The sequence below is a fragment of the Drosophila rhopaloa genome, unplaced genomic scaffold (assembly GCF_018152115.1).
Source record: "Drosophila rhopaloa isolate 14029-0021.01 unplaced genomic scaffold, ASM1815211v1 contig_167, whole genome shotgun sequence".
Classification (NCBI taxonomy): domain Eukaryota; kingdom Metazoa; phylum Arthropoda; class Insecta; order Diptera; family Drosophilidae; genus Drosophila; species Drosophila rhopaloa.
The window spans coordinates 4,216,397-4,230,277 of record NW_025335047.1 but is presented as its reverse complement, the minus strand read 5'-3'; the positions used below and the strand labels follow the sequence as shown (position 1 = coordinate 4,230,277).

General features: G+C 45.8%; 3 protein-coding genes across 4 annotated transcripts; 2 read left to right on the top strand and 1 right to left on the bottom strand.

The window, feature by feature from the left end:
* The first annotated feature begins 541 nt into the window (after positions 1-541).
* On the top strand, positions 542-3,406 carry LOC108048033 (IQ and ubiquitin-like domain-containing protein). The gene is made up of 7 exons (XM_017128490.2): positions 542-1,188; positions 1,250-1,505; positions 1,565-1,782; positions 1,847-2,490; positions 2,542-2,654; positions 2,712-2,896; positions 2,954-3,406. Exons 1-7 carry the CDS (start codon positions 755-757, stop codon positions 3,216-3,218), a joined length of 2,115 nt encoding a protein of 704 aa, XP_016983979.1. The 5' UTR covers positions 542-754; the 3' UTR covers positions 3,219-3,406.
* On the bottom strand, positions 3,286-5,654 carry LOC108048034 (FAST kinase domain-containing protein 4). The gene is made up of 7 exons (XM_017128492.2): positions 5,573-5,654; positions 5,196-5,397; positions 4,426-5,139; positions 4,114-4,363; positions 3,784-4,058; positions 3,659-3,728; positions 3,286-3,600 (listed from the first exon to the last, which is right to left on the bottom strand). The coding sequence occupies exons 2-7, from the start codon at positions 5,377-5,379 to the stop codon at positions 3,390-3,392; spliced, it is 1,704 nt and encodes a 567-aa protein (XP_016983981.2). The 5' UTR covers positions 5,380-5,397; positions 5,573-5,654; the 3' UTR covers positions 3,286-3,389.
* A 19-nt stretch (positions 5,655-5,673) lies between these two features.
* On the top strand, positions 5,674-13,656 carry LOC108048035 (clathrin interactor 1). 2 transcript variants are annotated; one of them, XM_017128493.2, is made up of 6 exons: positions 5,674-6,015; positions 7,118-7,319; positions 7,377-7,749; positions 7,842-7,938; positions 8,003-8,760; positions 9,029-12,680. In XM_017128493.2, the coding sequence occupies exons 1-6, from the start codon at positions 5,963-5,965 to the stop codon at positions 11,797-11,799; spliced, it is 4,254 nt and encodes a 1,417-aa protein (XP_016983982.2). In that variant the 5' UTR covers positions 5,674-5,962; the 3' UTR covers positions 11,800-12,680. The 2 variants fall into 2 exon arrangements, with proteins under 2 accessions (XP_016983982.2, XP_016983983.1); XM_017128494.2 differs by lacking the exon at positions 9,029-12,680 and adding an exon at positions 12,707-13,656 and having other exon boundaries at positions 5,675-6,015.
* The last annotated feature ends 225 nt before the right edge of the window (positions 13,657-13,881 follow it).

Sequence of the window (13,881 nt, the reverse complement as noted above, 5' to 3'; positions counted from 1 at the left end):
ATAATAAATAATAAGGCGCTGAAATATGGCAGATTGAACTGGGAAGACGATGAATTTGGGGCAATTAGAAAATATTTATGGGTATGCAAATTCGTAAATGCCCAGTGGAATTGGGGAGCTCATTAGATGATTGGGAGCTTTCACTTGTGGAAATTCAGTACGAATGCGTGAGAAAACTTAAACACAGTTGAAATTCTCTATGTGGAACTACTTGAAGGCGATCTGATTAATTTTGCTATTATTTTTGGTCAATTTTTTTGATTTAATATACAATTATATAATCATTTTATTCCCTGATTTAACTTTTTTTAGGATTTAATGCTTAACTAATTAAAAAGAAGCTCAAAATAAAAAACCAAGATTAAAAAAAGTCTGTTTTACTTATATGATTAGCCATTAAAAGGCCTTAAACATAATTTGATTTATGATTTAGCTTAAATTAGAATTTATTTTAAGTTATTTTTAATTTCATTTACTAATTCTTTCATGACTGGACTTTTGTGATGTCTGTTAGTGGTACAAATAGCCACACTGTACTTAGACCACACGAAATTAGGGCCTGAACGGCTTTTTGGCCTACAACCCGTTGCCACAACAGGGCGCCTAGCAGCGGATGAAAAGTTATTGAACAAATTCGTGGCTCCCACCCATCCTCTTGTATATCTCAGCAGGCAGTTTTCAGACTCAATTTTAAATTAGCTTAACTACAAACTGTTATTCTCTCCCTTTTGATAAATATATTTTGTGTGGCACAATGAGTGTGGAGGAGCGTGCCGCGGGGTATGTGTGCAATGTGCAACTCCATGTGGAGCCCAGTGAGCGGCCCAAGTTGCCGCCCGGTTGCCCTCCTCCTTTGGACACCGGGAGTACAGAATCTGAGCCGCAGCACTCGGAGGAATGCTGTGTGGAGCTGGAGAACGTGACCGTCAAGTTCCGGCTCTCGGAAACCGACATCCTGGCCCAGGTATATCCCAACTGCATGACCCTGGGCGAAGTGAAGCAGGACATTGCTCGCAAATTCGAAGTGGAACCGGAATCGTTGGTCCTTCGGCAGGATAGCCGCGTGCTCTGCGATTCTGTGCCTATCAACTCCACCACCCTGGATGAGTACGGCATCCACGAGTTCCAGTTGGAGCTGTGTACAGTGGGCAGTCAGTCCTCCAAGTTGGACCTAGATGTCTACTACGAGTGGGTTTCTAAATAAAAGGTTTTATTTACAAACTCTAAAAGTACCATCCTCTTCAATCAGCAAACACCGTCTGGCTGATTTCATCACTGTCCATATTTCCGGTGAGGATACCCAGGATGGTCAATCCAAAAACGTGGTGGTGGAGATCGAAAATGCGGCTATCGTCAAACCTTTCTTGTGCGGCTATCGGGATAAGGTCACTGGCAAGGAGTACCTGGATGCCTTTACCCAGACTGGTCCCTACTTTGACAAGATGAAGTACAGGAAGTACAAGACCAGGGACACGCAGACTTGGGAGCAAAAGGAGAAGACCCTGGTAAGTTCTGAAAACATTGGTTTTTAAATTGCAGTTGATTACCCATCAATCTACTTCAGAACACAGCCCACGAGCAGTCGGTGCAATGCCATCTGGATGGCATAAATATCCTGTATGTGTCGGCAGTCAATGAATTCACCATAATTCCTGGCAAGTACCAGACTTTTGCCCAGAAGGAGCGAGCTGAACGTAAGCTCGAGAAGATTCTGCTCATTCAGCGAAATTGGAGGCGCTGGATTTTGTGGAAATATATCCGCATTAGGGCTAAGGAATATCGGTGGGTGCCTCCAAATTTCTTGCAGAATTTAGTAATTTATCCTTTATGACATTGCCTGTATCAGTCGCCTGGTTCAAAATCGAGAGCAGGAGGATGAGCGGTATGAGAAGTGCGTGGAGCAGCGTGTGGAGCGTCATCGAGTAGTTAAGCAGTTTCCCCGGAACAAAGACGACTTCGATCTGCTGTTCGCGGAGGTGGGTCGATGGAAAAAGGCGGAACTGAAGCGAATCACAGCCAACTATGAGGGCCCTGCACGCATCGCTGAAGTAAACATCCTGTTGGACAAAGAGATCCAGCTGCTTAATGGCGTGGAGCGACAGCGCAATCTTGTTTACAAAGCCATGGAGGACTTTCGCAACGATCAGCTGCTAAAGGAGATGGGCAAGCCGATCGAGTGGATCGGGTACAAGGACTCCAAGATCCACATGGATTTATTAAGCACGCAGCGAGTGCGCTTTCTCACCGAGATCTACAAGGATCTGCGAAAGCCACGAAACAAGGAGGAGCGCTTAGAGTTCATCCGTCAAGTCATGACAGTGCTAACCGAGGAGACTTGCTATCCAAACTTTCCCGAGCTCTTCGATCTCTTTGAACGCGAAAAGAATCTTATGCTCTACGCCAAATCCTTTGATGTGGAAATTTTGCGCAAACGCCAGACCAAGCTCTTTTTCGATCTGATAAAGTTCCAAAAAGGCACGCCCAAAGAGAGTGAGTTTTGATCTACTAATTCCATGAACCTTTATAAAATGTTATACACAGGAACTCCATCGCGCATGTGCATTGTTTGCAAGAAGGTTAAGACCTATGCTGAGTTTGCCATTAGGACACGGCAAAGCCATGTGGATACCTGCAAGCACTGCTACTATCTTAAGGTGGGTTTTGTATGTATTATAATGATCTGTAATAACATTTGAGGTACTTACCCGCAGCTGACGGCTACAGAAAACACGGTTTACCAGTCAATTTTGAGGTGCATCCATCGAGATGAGCGCAAACGAAAGTGTACCACATCGTTTGCCTTTGTGATGCAGCCAGATGATGTGCGTCACATCATAGACAAGATATGGCACGGGCACTCGGCTCTCAGCAAGACCGAGAATCTCAGTGAATTAAGGCAACTTCTCCACTATATAACTTTAAAATATTATTAAAAATATAAATTTTCCTGCAGATTGCCACGTTGGAACAAGAGCGATGATTGGGCACCTTGGAATTGTATTTGCCTGACGGAGCGGGAGACGCGGGATCACTACAAGATCGATGACATCGACAAGATGTACGACCCAAAGTTTATTCTGCACATTGGCAATCTTCACATGCTGGCTCGAAGCCTATTCCACACCTTGGCTGCCGTGGCCATCGAATTCCAGGAGACGGGTCAGTGGTGGAAGGTGGGCATGAACAAGCAGCGCTCAAGCAAACTGAATGCCGTTTGAAATGTATGACTTAAAAGATTGCTTCTAAGCCTCTAATCTCTTGATAACATGACAAACTTTTTCGCTGGGGTTTAGCTTGTAATTCAGCGCCTAATTTAACATTTACAAAATTTAAACAATTCAAATATTGATCAATCATTACAAGGAAAATTAAATAAACTACAGCTGCAATTATTTGCTACTTGCAATCGCCTTGAATTTTGCCTCCAAATACTGAACTCGCTTCAGTAGTTTGTCACTGGTGCTGAACTCATTATAGGGCACAGGAATAACGTGGTATCCGCTCTTTTCCAGCAGGTCAAATGTCAGATTCGTAACGCCGCTGCCGCTGCGATGCGTTCCGTGGCAAATGTCATGGAAATCAATGACCATCAGGGCCACCCTAAAATCAAGAAACTTAAATATTAACAAGAAACTGGAAGAGACTTCGGATAAATCACCTTATGGCGTTGGGGTTCTCCTTGTCCAAAGGCAGGGGATTTCTGTTAGCATCAAAGTGGCACAGTGCATCTGGAATTACTACTTATTGGGAAAATCTCTCGATTTAAAAAGATAACTTTCATACCTATAAGGAAGCCCATTTTACTGTCCAATGCGCTCTGGAAATGATTGCTGGCCGGCAGCAGGCTTTTGAGTGCATCCAGCATGCCGTTAACTAGCACTTGTTTTGCTTTAGGATGCGCCATGAGCACCTGGTAGGCAGGACTGTCTGCGGACAGTAGAGGACCCTTGTAATCGGTGGCTAATAATTGCGCATAGCTGTTCAGGTTGAGTAGCCTCATTTTGGAGGTTGCTGTTACGCCGGCCTTGTCCTTTTTCAATGTCTCTAGGAAATCCGCACTGCAAATACACTATTTAACAAGCGATTCTTTGGGACTTACAGCTAAGGACAAACCTCAAAACGGAAGCCAGGTGTTTGTGTTCGACTAGACCCAGCATAGTGAGTGACCACACAAAGCTCAGCCACTCGGATTGCTTGGTGAAGTCTTCACGCACAATAGATTTCACCAGCTTGTTGCTCACTTCCTCCAGCTGTCCGCTCTTGAAGTTCAGCAGGGCCGAGGTGAGGAAGTAGGCGCTGAGGTCTTGAGGGCGGCAGATTTCGCTGTTTTTTAAAAACCATTGCGTCAGGGATTCCAGGATATCTAGGGGAAAAGAAGACCTATGGATACCAGAAGTGATTTGAAGTTATTAATAGCAAGCTAACCGAGATCCCGGTAACGCAAAATGCCCAGGCTGGTGATGATGGATCCCACAACGGCGGACTTTTCCACATTCTTAGGCAGCGCAGTTTGGACATCTGCGCAGACCTTGGCGCCCAGCACAGAGTCCTGGAAATTGAGCGTGGACATGGCGTACAGCACGTCTGCTGATTGTTTCAGATCCAGTGCCTCCGAGGAGCTGCTAATGTTAAAGGCAAGGGAACGCAGGAGTGGGGTACTACGCCTCTTCCTCTGGGCGAGCGTGCTCATCACCTTGACCATCTGGGGCAGACTAATGCTGGCAATTAGCTTGGCCGCCTCATCATCGCCAGCCACGCCGAGCACCGTGTTTAGATCATCCGTCCGAAAGCCGGAAATCCGCTTGGCACTACCATTGCTCTCTGCCAGAGTCTTTCCGTTACCACTATTACTTTTGGGCACAGTTCTGCCCAACATACGGCAAATGCGCAGGAATCTGGTGTCGTTCTCGAACTCTGAGATCTTCACCCGATCCAAGGTACTCCACTCCGCCAGGATGGAGACAATCCTGAGGGCATGTTTTCTCGAGAAGGCATTGTTGTTCTCCGTGATGGCCAGCAGTCCGTTGACTGTCTTGGCATTGATGATGCGCTCATCTATCTTGCTGGAGGCCAAGCTCTTGCTATCATCCTTGGGATTGTCGTTTTTCAGCGACTCGAAGGCGGCGGCTACCATGTTCCCTGGATGAGTAGAGACTAGTAAGTAGTCATAAGTCGGTTAAGTGGGAGCTACATACCTCTGGGCTTTCTGGCCACCGTCTCCACAGCCGGCGTGCGTGCTTCCGGCTCGGCTGCATCCGAATGACCTCCAGTGGTAGTGGTGGCCAGTGGAACGCCCGCCGTCCTCACATTGCTGCTGTAGGCGGCACGGCGGTACAATTGGCTAACAAAACTGCCGGCAAATCGTTGCAGTCCCAACATTTTCAGTCAATCTACACGCTGCAAGAAATCACAGAAGTTTACATAACCTTTTTGTTTACATTTTGAGCGGGCCGATTGCGCCTTTTTGCATTATGCCAATGCAAGAGCTTTATATTTATGACTTGAAACTTCTTATTTTCCTTAAAATCATTTATGTTTCATTTAGTAAATCCCTTAATTTAAACAAACTTTCCTATTGAACGTTGAGAATCCACAGATGACGGCAGCGTTCAGCTGTTTGCTAGTGTTGATAAGCGGCCGCCTGCCGATTGTCGACATCTTGCCACACTACCAATATCTGGAGGCAATTTTGCAACACTAGGGACAGCTCACCAAAAAAAATTAGCTGCTGTGATTTTGTTTTACAATTTTGGTTTAAATTTTTACATTTTTGTTTGGCGGATAGCGCGAGTGCGAGTCAAGTGCGCAATTTCCATGCAAAAGTGCAAACGGCAGTGAAAAGTACACACACAAAAACGGCACGACTAGCAAAAACGAGTTCGACGTCTTGTTGTAGTTGGATTTTCCAGCCACCTTTCGACTAGATTGTGTGAAAAATTCCGTAGCATTCAATAGCTCCAAAATGGTGGATAAGTTCATCAGCATGTGGAAAGTGCGCGAATTGGCGGACAAGGTGTAAGTGATCAGAAACATATATCTATTAGGATGTGTGTATAACATTCCCCTTCAAAATGAGTAAATGTGGAGACTCCCACGCCCGATGTTCCCGAATCCCCTGATTTCCCGCCACGCCCCCTACTCCTCTAAGTTATTTCCTTTCAAAAAAATATCTTAATATCCGTAGAGACATCTTCTTGATGGATGCACTCCATTAGGGACCTGGATTAGGTGCACTATTTTACCTGTTTTCAAGGTTGTTCGTAATTCCAAACGAGCTTTACTCACACAGCCACATTCCGATATGGATATCCATGTGAATGTGTGTGTGTGTGAGAGGCTTTATCAAGAAACAATTTGTTTGCTTTCGACTGCCCAAATATAACAAAATGTTTCCACCTGTGTTAACACTTCCACTTCCAGGCTTTCCAGTGAATTGGGTGTTTCTGTTTCGCCATCGAATTATTAATTAAGGCTGCCCCCTTTCACCTGCCCCATTTATGGGGTGGTGTCACCCAATAAAGCTATAGTTCTAATAAATTATATTCAATGGAGTTCCTATAATAGCACCCAAATCATTAGGTTAAGTGGAGTTTACTCCTAAAGGGGAATTGCGTACACTTTTACTAGTCCTTATCTCGAACCGATAAGGAATAACTAGCTGGAAGTCGGCAGCGACACTTAGACCTCTTCCATCACGTTTCCAATGTCTATCAACGTCACAGTCTTATTATTTATTTATTTATCTCTATCTGGGCATTGTAAAGCTGCATTGACACACAGCGTTTATTTTAAGATACCAGTTCTGATTAACTGTGGCTATATCTGTTTGATTATCAAGTCAATTGAACTTATCAATGCATTAAGCAAATAAGCAGTATTTTACTTTACTGTTGGAAGCTTACGGAGACTTTCTGGCTTTACTTTTTTAAACCATTAACATCTAAGTCATATAATATAAGAATAAAAAAAAGAAAAATATTTTGACTTCTCCATAAACGCATTTTGTTTTTCTTTATAGATCTAGTATAGATCATTGACTTGAAAACAAGGGACGGTTTCGTTATTTCAAGAAACAACTTGAGAAGATAATTGATTAATTCTTTACAAATCCTTGCAGCACCAATGTCGTGATGAATTACACGGAGACGGAGGGCAAGGTGCGGGAGGCCACCAACGATGATCCTTGGGGGCCCACAGGACCACTCATGCAGGAGTTGGCATACTCAACCTTTTCCTACGAGACATTCCCCGAGGTGATGTCCATGCTGTGGAAGCGAATGCTGCAGGACAACAAAACCAACTGGCGACGCACCTACAAGGTATGTCTTTAGTTTTATTGAATCAATAGTGTTCTTACTCAAATGATTTGTTTACAGAGCCTCCTCCTGCTGAACTATTTGGTGCGGAATGGCTCCGAGCGGGTGGTGACATCCTCCCGGGAGCACATCTACGATCTGCGCTCGCTGGAGAACTACACGTTCACCGACGAGGGCGGCAAGGATCAGGGTATTAATGTTAGGCATAAGGTACGAGAGCTTATAGACTTCATTCAGGACGACGATCGGTTGCGTGAGGAGCGCAAGAAGGCGAAAAAGAACAAGGACAAGTACATCGGCATGAGCAGCGATGCCATGGGCATGCGAAGCGGTGGCTACAGCGGATACAGTGGAGGCGGTGGAGGAGGCGGCGGCAGCAGTGGTGGCTACAATGATGGTGGCGACTACCGCTCAGGTCGTGGAGACAATTGGTGTAAGCTGACGTTCTTTTTTTAAATTAATATTTCTGTTATGACTTTCTCCTATCAAGATATAAGTAATTAATGATGTATATTTCTCCTAAAGATTCCGACAAGAACGCCGACAAGGATCGGTATGAGGATGATGATACTCACTACGATGGAGAGCGCGAGGGATCCGACAGCGACTCACCCAGTCCAAGGCAAGTGGTCGCCAAGCCCCCAGTGAACTCGGCTAAATAATTAATGTTATTTTTACTACCGCAGACGTAACTATCGCTACAATGACCGCGCCAGTCCCGCCGAGGTGGCCAGCGAGGCCAAGCCTTCCAGCCTCAACATGAACATTCGCTCGAAGACTGTCAGTTCACCAGTTTCCAAGCAGCCCACTTCAACGGTGGCCGCCAAGCCGACGCTGCCCCAGAAAAAGATCGATCTGGGTGCGGCGGCTAACTTTGGAAAGCCAGCGCCTGGCGGTGCTGCTGGCATCCACTCGCCCACGCACCGCGACACTCCCACCAGCGTGGATCTGATGGGCGGCGGCTCACCGTCGCCATCCACTTCCAAGGCCAACAATAATACGCAAAGCAATAATAACGATCTGCTGGACGATCTGTTCAAGACTTGCTCGCCACCGCCAGCGCAGGAGCAAACACTGAACAGCGCCGCAGTGATCGTGGACGACGACGATGATTTTAATCCGCGGGCCAGCGATGCTAGCCAGCAGGAGTTCGGAGACTTTGCCGCCGCTTTTGGTGGCAATCCAGCTGGATCGGCAATCACCGAGCCACCTTCAACAGGCCTAGTTCCGGCTGCCAACGATGAGTTTGCCGACTTTGCTGCATTCCAAGGATCGACGACTTCGAGCTCTGCTCTGGATGGGAATCTGCTAAAGACGGCCACGCCGGCAAACGATTCTTTTGACCTCTTCAACGCTGCTCCTGCCACGACGGCAGCGGCCACCACGGCCACAGATCTCCTGGCGGGCCTAGGCGATCTGTCCATACACCAAAGCATGCCAATGGGTGAGTAGTAGTTTGATTCTTGTAGGTTAACCTAGTTTTAAATTTGAATTAGGCCTAGGATTAGAGTAATTGTCTTGGCTTTAGTCACTTCGTGATGTATTTAGGAATCGCTGCATGAAAGCGCGCCCCCGAGCTTGACTAGAGCCATTATCTCTACCTCGAGCTCCCCCAGACCCACACACAAAGAAACACTCTTACATCCTCCCACACAAAAACGGCAACATATTCCAATCGGATGCACTCGTTCTCTTCTCATTCTCTCTCGCAGCTGTCGAAGAGCAGATGGCAACCGGTAACGATTCGATGTCGCCATCTCCTCCTTCCCCGCCGTCGGAGGCAGTGCGTTTGGCTTTGGCCAAGGCGCAGAGGCAGCTGCGTGACTTGGGGCAGGTGCAGAGTGCTTCAGCTACCGCCCAAGTGGCATCCGTTCTAAGGGAGTTGCTTCACTCGAACGCACTGCCCGGTTTTACCACTCCAGAGCAGTTGGTGGGCCTCGATCGGCAGACGTGCGACTGGAGTTCGCTGGCCAATGGAGAGTACGCCGCATTGCTGAACCAATTGGTGGAGCTGTTCAGCCAGGATTGGCCTGAGCCGTCGCGGGATGTGGATGTTCTGAACCTTTTTAAACTCGATCACAGCTTTGATTACATTCGGGTTGCCTTTGAAGCGCTTCAGGGGAAATTGGATAAGTTTCCCGCTACCATCACAGCATTTTTGGAAGATCTACTCAAAGATGACGGCCTACTTTCTATCGCCTTGCTCCACATCTCCCGACAGAGAGGAGCTTTGATGCAGCGGTTTGCTCGGACTATTAAAGTAATGCCGGAAAGGCGTGTTGAGGAGCTGGATGCCCAGGTGAAGGGGTTCTTTCAACTGCTCATCGGACTGCCAGCCCAGGTGGCCAATCGTTTGGGTCGTAAGCTGCCGGAATTGTTCGCCCCTATTCCTTATCAGCAGCTCCTGCTGCGCCAGTGGCTGAAATCCCTTCACTTTGTGCTGCAGTGCGATTATAGCGAGGAATACTTTGATCTGGAACCCTACTCCTGGCTTCTTTCCCAGCTTGTTAACCTAATATTCGATGGTCAAACTTTAGAGAGTTTCCTGCAAGTGCTTAAGGACTATGCGGTGCCCGTCAGAGGAAGAAAATTAGTCCATACCATTATGAATAAACTTGATCCTGCTGCTTGTCTTAAAACAGCCCAATCGGCACTTACGGCAGAATTGAATCTTTACGTTCTTATCGGTGCTTCCGCTTTGGAGACTCCCCATTGGAAGCACTGTCTGCTCCAGAAGCTACCACTCCAGCGGACACCTGTAGAAAACAAGCAACTCAAGACTTTGGCGAGTTATCTTAATGTCGTAGCTCCTGCTCAACTGCAGATGCTCTTTAACCAGTTGCTGGGAATTTGGTCAAAGCGAATCTCCTTGCATAAACTGGGCAACCAAGAGCACTTGGCCATATCCAAATTGATCGTGTTGGCCGGAAAATGTCTCTGCCGAAGTCTTGAAATGGATTTGGACACAAAGCGCCAACTGCATGATGGACTCAGCCATCATCTGCAATCCCCAGATGCGTTGCAGCGACATGTGGGCATGAAGACAGTGGAGCTACTCTTCAATTTTATGGCTCTGCCTGATATAAAGGAGGATGATCGTCTAAAATTTGATTACGACACAATGAAGGAAACCCGGCAGTGGCACATCTTTGAGGAGTTTGATGAATTGGCTCAGTATGAAAGCCCCAGCAAGTCCAAACTAGATGAAAAGCCAAGTTATGATTATTTCAATCTGTTGGAATCACATCTAAAGGCGTTTATGAGTAGCCCAGAGGAAAAGGAGCAGGTTAATCGCCAAAAAATTGAAACCAAAGCAAAGCCACCTACCAGAACCGAAAATATTAACATGCAGCTGGACTCGGATGACGATGAGCCACTGGATGAAGACGACGATGATTTGAAGCCCTACGATATGTCCAATGATATAACCAGCACCATTGAGCAGCGCCCCAAATTCGTCATAGACCTGCTCCAACTACTCCGGACCAAGGTGGAGAATTATCAAGTGTTTGAGGGCGCTTTAGGCACCGCGGAGCAGCTCATCCGTGGCCAGCTGGCCAGGCATGACACTCAGTTGGCCTTAGATCTATTGCAGCTATTCCTGGTCATGGAAATGCAGTTTTACTATGAGCACTTCGAGCGTACACAATTCAAGTGCTGTGTGGCAATTTGTGTGTCTCATCCTGGAGCATGTGCCGAATACTTGTGCCGCCAGTTCCACACGGATAACACCTGCTATGCAGCCAGTGTGCGCATCCTGATCCTGCAGGTGCTGGCAGCAGCTGCCAAGGAGCTTTCTGGCGATGAGAAGCAGGAAGCTGAGAGTGAAGTCTTGGACATTGTGCCACCAGCAGCCAAGCAGCCGCGCAAGTTTGAACTCCAGCAGGAGGAAGAAAGTCCAGCAGTTCGTCTGGCTGCTGCTCAACGAATCATACGGGAACGCTTGCGTGCCAAGACCAAGCGGTATTTCAGCAAGCCGAAATTTGGGGATCGAATTGAAAAGGCCAATCCATTTCACCCGGTGGCAGGGACTTTCTTCTTCAGTTTGGTCAGGGGCCAAAGGACACGCCAGATGCTTTTCGTTAAGTATGATAACATATCCCACGACATCGACACCCAATTGCTGGTAAATCTGCTGCACACCCTGTCCGTGATAATCATGTGCTCCCAGAACTGTCCACTGCTGCCGGCAATGACCCGCGAGATCTTCGATCTGTGCGCCTTTGTGCGCTTTAATGCTGAGGCTCGTGTCAGAGCGGCCACTCTGCAGCTGATTGGAATCGCCCTGGTCACAACACCCGGACATGTGCTGGCCCAACACTTTGCGGAGTCGCTGAATGAGTTGCAGCGCTGGCTGGAGGACTTTATACGATCGCCGCTTGTCGGCGGGGAAACCTCTGAGGAGTGCCGGGATCTGGCCCAAAGCATCCTGGACACTTGCTACAAGCTCTTCGATTCAGCAGCCATGGAGCAGGCTGCCTAGCGAATAAATTTTCAACCATTTTAAAGAATGAATAACTGTTGAAAACTTAAGATATTTTTACTATAAAAACTGTATTAAAAATACACAAACCTAACCCTTTTCTAAAGAATAGAAAACACAATTTTATGCCAATTTAAAGGCAGCCATATATATGTAAAAAATAGTTGCAGATGGAAATACCTGCATTATTATTGGTTTATTTATGCTTTCTAAGAACTATGTCAGTAAAACACCATCGATTATATCTTAGTTTTGCAAAGCTGTAATTTTATTTTCATACCTATTACCCAGTAACAATCATAAAGAAAGTATTCGAATCCAAACTCACAACCATAAAACATTTCCTTTATATTATAAAATAATAATATTAGACTCCTAAGAGAGATGTTATTGCTAGCAATAAGTTATATAGTTCATGGAATTATGATTATGTATTTCTCGCAGGTATACATATACGGATTTACTTCATTTAAACTACTTTCTTTTGTTTATTTGTTTTTTCTCCCACTGCATATTTGTATTGCAAACCACACACACATCGGATCCAATTTTGTTTCTCAAATATATATGTACTTAATAATGGTGAAATAAAAAGCATTTCTCAATATTCCGGGCATTGTGCGGCCACCGCAGCCGCGGACTCATTAGGTAAAATAAACCGCAATAAAACGGCATTAAGCGCAATAGCCATATAACAGATACTATCTATTCTTTGACTATGTAATTGCACTTGATTTGCTGCGCAAACGCTTCCGAGTAGTAACCACCTCATTAGCCGATCACCAAGTAGACGCATTTGCAATTCTATCGAAGCCACACATTCGAACTAGCTTTTTGTGAAACCAAACAAAGAAATCGAAAGTCAAAAGCCCCGAATAACAATATTACTGCTTCTGTTTTTTTCCAGACAATATGCTGCCTCCCATCGCCGCCGCCACGGGCAACAATCTGCTCCAGCCCATGTCGGTGACCAATAACAACAATAATATCAACGGGGGCTCTGTTACCACCGCCCCAAGTGTCCAGCCGACCAGTGTGGGTGCCACATGGTCGGGCGACCTGAAGGGCGGCAAGATGAACATCGACTTGGACAACCTGCTGATGAGCAAGTCGGGCAAACCCAGTGCTCCTGCTCCCTCGATGAACGCCCTGAAGACCCATAGTCCAGCGAAGGCCCCGCTGAATGTGCAGACGGGAGGCGGGTTCTCCGGACTTTCGCCGATGACCAGTCCCAATATTTTTGGTGCTGCGGCGCCACAGCAAAGCATTCCACAAAACCAACCAGCATTTGCCAACTTTGGAGCGTTCCAGCAACAGAATCACAGCAATAATAACAATAACAGCTCGTCGGCATTCGACTTGTTCCAATGATATTGTTTAGCCTAATTTAACCCACCCCAGCCTTGAACTACTCCCTGAAATTTCCACTCTCACATTCACATTTCTACTATCGCTAAACTTGTCAGTTCTATATTTTATTTACGTTTACCCACCCCCCTTGCTGTATAAAGTTTGCGAAGCGTGCAATTTGTTGCTAAATTTATTGTTAAACAAGTTTCCCCCCGATGCAGCTTTTCGGATCACACCCATGAATTCCACATCCGTCCTGATTGTCCACTCGGAAATTGAATGTCGTCATCAAATGCAATACACTGTAGTTGAATAAATGGTTGTACTGAACGGATTTGTTAGCACAACGCGCGGACGGACGGCTAAGCGATCCAACATTAAAATTGTTAAACAAAATACTACAAATAATGAAATCAAACAAATTTAGCAATAGTTAACGTTACGATGTGTCTGTATATAAATTGAATGTAAAAGAAATATGAAATATAAAAGAAATGAAACCAATAATTGTGCAATATTGTTGTTTATTAAGTTTTAGTCCGTCACATTTTATCTAAGCTAAAAGAGGACACAAGCATTTTTGTCATTATAAAATATAATTTAAAGGTCTTCTATGGAAGACTGGTTTCATTTCTCGACTGACATACATTAATAGAAATGATTAATTTCCTCTGTGGCTTTCAATTTCAAATAATTTGCGGTTTAGTTTACGTTTCTTATTTTGAAAACCAA